This window comes from Dreissena polymorpha, chromosome 1 (genome assembly GCF_020536995.1).
Source record: "Dreissena polymorpha isolate Duluth1 chromosome 1, UMN_Dpol_1.0, whole genome shotgun sequence".
Taxonomy (NCBI): Eukaryota; Metazoa; Mollusca; class Bivalvia; order Myida; family Dreissenidae; genus Dreissena; species Dreissena polymorpha.
Window position 1 is genome coordinate 111806053 of NC_068355.1, and position 8390 is coordinate 111814442.

Here is an 8390-nt window from a genome sequence, read left to right on the forward strand (position 1 = left end):
TACTAATTGAATGTACATGTGTATATGTTTAGCAATAATGTGGATTTTTATTTCATTTCTTAAACAGATATGAATACAGTGTAGTTAATAATTCGATTGTTGTTTATTACTCGAAGAGAAAGGCTACGCCGAACAAAGATATTTTATTGTGCAATGATTATTGTAATGCATTTTATACATTAAATCAAATCCAATGACTTGAAACAAAAGCAGGCATTTATATTGGTATCGATATATAACTTAACTGTTGATCTATTCATTATTTTATTCCATTAGACTAGTCAAAAAGAGCTGTGCCAAGATTCGTCTATTCTTCCTCTATAATACATGTAATAGTAAACATTTTATTATTCAAAATAATTGTTTCAAAGGGAGGAAACTGCGCACTAAGATTAATCATGAGTTATCATCCAAATAAAGCTGCGCAGCGCCCCTCGTTTTCCGTGTATCGTTTTATCAAATCAAGAACGATAAATGAGAGCAGGCGCTTTGTTTCAATTTTCAAGTATTGATTTTTTTTTTTGTAATTTAAATTGAAACGAAATAGGAATAGACATACACGTTTCGTGTTTTGTTTTGTAATTAGTAAAACGAAAAACGATATAAATAAGTTTACTTGTTCTTTGTTTTTTGTATTTGTTTCGGTTATAAGATAATCGGAATATGAACTAATATGCGTTTATTTTCGTGTTTCGTGTTGTCGAATGCAAAACGAAAAACGAAAAGACGGTATGTACACGGACCTAGTACTACTTGATACTTTAACATTTATAAATTCATATTTATACATATCTATCCATTATACGTATCCAAGATTTTAAGTTTAGAGTTCACTTTATCATGATCTTGAAATCATTCATGTGTAGTGGTATATATCAACATATACTTGTACAAAGATACTTATACATTCTTGTGTTAAGGTATATATCAACATATACATATATACTTATACATTCATTTATGTGTTATGGTAATGGTATATATCAACATATACATGTACATACATACTTATACATTCATGTGTTAGGTATATATCAACATATACATATATACTTATACATTCTAACATACATGTACACACATATATGCACATACAAACATACTTATAAACATTTTTAACTTACATTTTTATGGTATTACACCATTCTTTTTGTTATGAAATATGACATTCATTTCCAAATAGTGTAATAAATACATCTCGAACATTCTGCAGAACAGTAATGCCAACATTTGTGCACTTTAAAACGGCACGTACAACGACTATCATTGATTTGTGGTACACTTCGATTAATTAGAATGTATTAATAAGTAAGAAAGCCAGTTTCTTACTGTGCTTGAATAAACATAACATTCTGACGTGTTTTCTTTAGTCAGCAGCTCACAAGGAACTTGAGTAGATATAAAAACAATTTCGTAAAAATGTATTAGAATGTGTTTTTTTATAATATATAAAATGAACAATATTTTTTAAGTTTTAAGTTTTAAGCTTGGATGAAGTGCATGTAAAGACAGCTTTCGATGTGGAAAATGATATTTCGGTTTGAACAGGAAATTCTAGTCAAATGCATCAAAGAAACACGAATATTTATCGTAATACATAAGGTATGTGTATTCGAGTTATTTGACACACAATTTAACTTGTCATTGGGATGTATCTTTTATATTAATGAAATTATTAATTTTTAATTGATTTACTTAACAAATGGTTTTATTGATATTCTTTAAAGCTTTTACAATTATGTTCAGCTAAAATAAAGAATATGGAGCTGTTCCTTAGTCCTTATTCGCATTAGGAATATGGAAGTAGTAACAAGTAACCAACTTTCTTTCCATTACTTAATTCATTATGAACGTGATCGACATTTTCAATACGTGTTTTTCTTTGACAACTTGCAGTTCTGTGAGTTAACCTCGTTATGGTGTGCACGTGTATAGGCTTATTAGAATGCACGATAACGCATTGAGAATGAATGCTTGTCATACTTTTAATATTGATCTCAAAATTGTCATTTCTACACGCGTATGGGAGCATTGGTGTCATGCGTCAAGTACTATTTCCAAGACCGTAGCGTCTGAAATGCTACATTGTTCCAGTAATTGTTACATAAATCATTTAACGCACTGCTATAAATTTCGACACTAACGCTTTAGTTCAATGTTCGCCAAATTCGCTCAATCTAATACCATATTTATGCGTTTTTTTATCATTTTTGTTTAATGCTTAGTAAGACATTTTTTGAGTCAGCAAAGGTGTTTCGTCAATTATGCAACTCAATACATATTAAATAATAAGACTTAACCATATAGTGTTGCGGGTATAGAGCTGAAACGCATAACTTCATATATTTTTCAAGTAAAAATCTATATTATTTTATTTGCAATTTGCAAGACTAAGATCGTTGTCGAAAAAAGTCATGAACATGTATGTCTATATGGTAAAGCATTCCCAAAACAAATTAAACGAGTGTGTAGTTAAACGAATAAAAATATCAATTACCAGCAGACAATAGATAAGAACAGAACAGAAACATGTTTGCAGTTTAATATAAACTAATATTAATAGAAAATCACAACAAGATTCGATAAATAAAACATTCTTGAACATGGATAATGGATATATTTTATAATAATTAGTTATTAAGCTTTTTCATTTCAAACTGAGCCATTTGAAATGTATGTCGATTTATATCAACATTATACTAGGCTTTGAAAATCTTTTCTCATGGTGATGGAATTATTTTCATTTCAAGAATAACATGTTGCAATATCATGAATTTTACCTTTAAGTTTAATAATTTTGCATTGAAATCGACAACATTAAATTCAGTCCGAAATGTCGACTATCGTATTGACTATTTGTACCATCCTTTTAACAAGCCGCAATGATTTGCATGCAATTGTTCTCTTTATAGAGAGTTGGCGTTCGATGTCTGTGCTGTTACCATAGCATTGAAGAAGGAGTTCGGATTAGATAATAGCTCTTGAGGAGACCCACATTCCATCACCTTAAACAAACAGGTGGATTTATCAAACAACAAACAACTAGCGCCTTAATCAAAAAGTGCTATACCACACTACACGTATGAAGAATATGTGTAATTATGATTTGCTTTCCTGCAAAAGTTCATATACAGATACAAACACAAGCATTAATATACATGTAGCAAAGTTGACCCTCTTTTCCACGATCGTCTATGTATTTAGTAAATTCAGCTTTGAACGAAACTAACCCAGTAGTTAAAGATATTTGTAATGCACACACAAATAAATCAGATTAGAAATTTTGAAAAAATCAGTCATGACCCCAAATACTGGCTCTGATATATTTTATAGTGCAAACGATACAAAAGTCCTCAATTCAGCCAAAACCGATCGCAAATAAAATTATTTTCAAACAAATCCTATTCGTAATGCCTGTAACTATATAAGTATAAAACAAATGTAAATAACGAACATATATATATATTTATTTAACAAAGGCCAAATGGTTAAAAGACAAAGTGCATATTGACTAATTATTTATGTGTTTCATTTCGAAAAATTAAAGGTAATTTTAAACATGTGAATTTGATAAAATTGTAAAATATTCATTGAGAACACAATGTATGTGCATTATATAAATATTCTTGTTATGCAAAACACAGTAATGCACATTAATGCAACTATACACTTATTTCATATTTATGTTATTTAACATGACCTCGTTGTATGAGAAATTTAATAATTTTAAATCTTACATGAACTTTTGACGTTGACATTATTGGGTACATACATATAATGCCGCTATTAATTGTTTCTGTATTACACATATACACACACCTTGCCACTATCAAGCACTAGTATCTTATCGCTGTGTAGAACTGTGTTAAGGCGATGAGCAATCGTGATGACGGTGCAGTCTGAAAAACATTCCCGGATGGTTTTTTGGATCACCGCGTCAGTTGAGGTGTCGATGTTTGCCGTGGCCTCGTCGAGAAGCAGAATCTGAAACAGTTGTTCGAGCAATGAATGGTTTCGTGGGACAAGTGGGGATCAAACTGTACCGTTTGGCTCAGTTTTTGGGTTGACTTGAATCATGAAATTATTTATTCGGCCATATCCACTACAATTCACTCAAGTAAGGTAGTTTTCAGATTATTGCATACGTGCATGCTACTTAGTAAAAGGAAAACAATTAACCTTGGTGAAGTTATTAGGTTGTTTACTGAAACATGATTGATGCAGCGTTCGAAACAAAGAAACATCTCAATAAATAAAATAGAAATATTCAGTTGTGATGAACGTGTATTGTAAGCTTATGAAATTCGGATAATGCAACTCTTGATGGCACTTTCTGCATACTGTGAATTTTTGAACATATATAAATTATCTAAGCGCCACTTGCATGAGGAACCCTATACAATACGAGGTCCTTAATGTGTTAAAGTGCAAATGGTAAAGTTATAACAATGTATTTTAAGCGCTGCAAGCCTCTGAACACTGGACATATTACGACATTGGAGATACATACAGATTCAAAAACGTATTAACCTTGCTGCATCTTACAACCACCCTGGCCAGACACAACAGCTGCCGTTCCCCAACTGAGAAGTTCTCTCCATTCTCCTCCACAATTGTATCGAGATTTTGATTAAACTGCTTTATCTAAAAACACATACGAACACACTGCGATTATGTTATGCTAAGTCTTAAGTTATAGAGCTAAAAAAGGACAGTATCATTATATTTTCTTTGTTTTATGCAGATCATACATGTGTCGTCAAGAAGAAATCAATGATGAATAGTATTTATTCAGAACATGAAAGTAAACTGCTATTGAATTTCCCTCAATGTTATTTGAGGAAGCTATTTAACTGTGTAATGCATACTACTGAACAATTAAACATTTATAACCCAACTTGTTTGCGTTTGTTACATTACTTGAGCTTCAGCAAATAAAGCAAGTTAGCGAACTATAATTTGGAAATACTAATGATTTCCAATTTTCACACCATGTTGACATGAACTTCAATCACTTGTGTTATTAAAAGAATATGCATTGTACATTGCGTTAGAATGACTAATTTTAGGATTCAAATATATACAGTATTACTAAAACGTTTATGAGTTGATTTATGATTAAACTCATTTATGTATGCGGCAGGTTAATGTCCCGGTTTAACTTTCATATTGTATCATACTGAACCTTTTCTTTCATGTGGACTTTCTCTAAAGATTTCCATATGGTCTCATCCGTAAATGAAGAGAATGGGTCTATGTTGAACCAAGCATAAATATATACATGTTAAACTAAGTAACATTGTGCACACGTATATTTAAAATGAGACAGTATACGTGTTAACTTGTTGATTCTAAAAAAATTTGTAAATCGATAGCAAGGCTTAATAAGTAGAAATAAGTTAACAACATATATACAATTGTTCAATCTGACACAAAACAGTTATAGCTATATATTATTACACGCTTAGAAACGTGTATGTTTGTTTTATTGATTCACACTCCGAGAATTGGGAAAGTTTACACATTTATAGATGAACATCTTTACTCCCGAGTCATATTTGTGTCATGGGCAATCAGTACCATCCCCCTTCCTCTTTAACTAGCTTCTTGATAAGCAACCTGACACTTCAGAACGAGCCATATTTGGAAATCGAACAAACAACTACAATTACGTAGGCGAACGTCTGAATCCTTAAAGTGATATTATGGGCATCTTACAGCTTATAGGTTTCTATCGCAACCGTTATTAATTTTTGGTGTTTTCACTTAAATACACTTATATTTGTTAATGCAGAATCAACATACCAATACAATATCCCGGAAAGAGAAAAACAATGCATTTGAATATCGACCGTACTTTCGTTTGACGACTGATCATGCATGTACGATGTGAACCTAATTTTTGTTTTAGTGCAGATTCGTTAATACGACACAAAGTCACAATTTTGTTTTACGGATCATTTCAGCTTAGAGGACTGGGTGAGTCACGTAAGGTATCGAATATAAAATATTTATTTTTTTTATAAACTACTGGTAGCAAGATGAGTTGCAGATAATTGGTCAGTAACCACATTTTAACTAACTCGTTTGTCGTGTTAATTCTTTTCAGCTCAATTCAACACTAAAAAATGCCCATAATATCACTTTAAGAGACGAGGACCATTTTAATTATCCGTATCATCATTATTATGTTACTTTTTAGTAAACAACGAGATGGCTAATACAATAATCTTTTTCTTCAAAGTTGCGTTGAAACAAAAGTACCTGATGGTTCCATAAAATAAAACAGGTTCTTGTGTAATTATTGATATTTTAGATCGAATTGTATTTAAATGCAACTCGGAGATATTCTCGCCGTCAATTGTAATAACGCCTTCTGCAAGTTCCACTAAACGGAACAGGACTCCAGTCAGCGATGATTTGCCTGTAAAATAGGTACTATGTAAAAACTAATTTTTGTTACGAACGAAATATAATCAATATCGTACATCACATCACTATAATAACAGTGTTTAATGTTTTAAACATACACATTCGCGTTTTTATCAAAATCAAATATAATTTAGTGAAGCAATTCTTATAATTTATTGCTCTGCATATGAATATATTATTGCTCATTGTGTCAATAGTGGTACACGAGTTTTACCGATTTAGCTTTGCTTTATATATCTTACAAATGAAAACTTACCTGCTCCTGTTCTACCGACAATGCCTACTTTTTCCCTTGGTTGAATCTCAAAATTGACACTTCTCAAAACAAGATCAACTTCTGGCCTGTACCTCATGTTTACATTGCAAAAAGTTATCGCTCCTTTTTGGGGCCATTCAGTAGGCGCTATCTTCTTCGCAACCAGGTTCTCAGAACCAAGTTTCTAGGAAAGTCATAAAAACTTAGTATGGGCAAAACATATGTTTGCAAAGGACATAATGTTCAATGAACTTATAATAATCGGATACCTAATTGTTGGCACGTAGAATGATTTCCCGCATATCAACATGCCAAATCACGATCTGGTACGTCCAGACATTCACGTATTACTACATCCACGGACACGCTGATACCAAACCAATTTACAGAAATAGCGCGTTTAATAGAACAACACGAACTTATTCAGAGCTGGATTCGGAACTCTCAATTTCCCGTATACCAACATGCAAAATCGAAATATGGTAAATTATTTATCGTAAATGTATTATTTGTATATATACATGTATGTAACTATTTACAAGGTCTATTTACGTTTAACAGCACAACAATTATATTCGGAACGCAACACATCTCTAGACACAAACATCATTTATGTAATATGGACTAGAGTCACATAAAATGTAATACTGTTTAATTGACAAAACCTTTAAGGTCGCATCAGTTTAGGTGACAAAACATAGTCCTGTTGATAATGATCGTTTTTAGCTCCACTGGCCAGAGGCCAGCTGGGCTTATGTCATGGTTCTGTGTCCGTCGTGCGTGCGTCCGTGCGTGCGTGCGTTAACTTTTCCTTAAAAAATCTTCTTCTCCTAAACTACTGGTCCAATTCTGATGAAATCTCTCAGGAATGTTTCTGGTGTGAACCTTTTTAAAATGTCAAATTATGCCCATGGGGTCAAATTTGACCCTGCCCCGGGGGTCACAAAAATGAAAGTTTGCTTATATAAGGCCTTTTTTGTTAAAACTTTCAAAATCTCGTCCATAACCATTGGGCCTAGGGCTATCAAATTTGGTATGTAGAGACATCTAATAGTCATCTACCAAATTTTTCAAATTAGGCCCCTGTGATCAAATTTGACTCTTCCCCGGGGGTCACAAAATTGAACATATGCTTATATAAGGCCTATTTTGTGAAAACTTTAAAAATCTTCTCGTATATAACCATTGGGCCTAGTATCAAATTTGGTATGAAGAGACATCTTATAGTCCTCTACCAAATTTCTTCAAATTATGCCCCTGGGGTCAAATTTGACCCTGCCCCGGGGGTCACAAAATTCAACATATGCTTATATAAGTCCTATTTTGTGAAAACTTTCACAATGTTCTCGTCCATAACCATTGGGCCTAGGGCTATCAAATTTGGTATGTAGAGACATCTAATAGTCCTCTACCAAATTCTTCAAATTATGCCCCTGGGGTCAAATTTGACCCTGCCCCGAGGGTCACAAAATTGAACATATGCTTATATAAGGCCTATTTTGTGAATACTTTCAAAATTTTCTCGTCCATAACCATTGGGCCTAGCGCTATCAAATTTGGTATGTAGAGACATCTAAAAGTCCTCTACCAAATTTCTTAAAATTATTTCCCTAGGGTCAAATTTGACCCTGCCCCGAGGGTCACAAAATTGAACATATGCTTATATAAGGCCTATTTTGTGAAAACATTCAAAATCTTCTCG

General features: G+C 32.6%; 1 protein-coding gene across 1 annotated transcript; it reads right to left on the reverse strand.

Annotated features, from left to right (window-relative positions):
* Nucleotides 1–251: 251 nt before the first annotated feature.
* On the reverse strand, nt 252–8016 carry LOC127844528 (ATP-binding cassette sub-family C member 5-like). The gene is made up of 4 exons (XM_052374814.1): nt 5186–8016; nt 4531–4644; nt 3820–3984; nt 252–3005 (listed from the first exon to the last, which is right to left on the reverse strand). The coding sequence occupies exons 1-4, from the start codon at nt 5195–5197 to the stop codon at nt 2907–2909; spliced, it is 390 nt and encodes a 129-aa protein (XP_052230774.1). The 5' UTR covers nt 5198–8016; the 3' UTR covers nt 252–2906.
* Between the last annotated feature and the right edge of the window lie 374 nt (nt 8017–8390).

Excerpts from the sequence above, each read along its gene's own strand:
- LOC127844528 (XM_052374814.1), bottom strand. Across the intron at positions 3,985-4,530 it reads TGGTTGTAAGATGCAGCAAG|ATTCTGCTTCTCGACGAGGC; the intron begins GTTAATACGTTT and ends CAACTGTTTCAG. Across the intron at positions 3,006-3,819 it reads TAGTGCTTGATAGTGGCAAG|GTGATGGAATGTGGGTCTCC; the intron begins GTGTGTGTATAT and ends TGTTTGTTTAAG.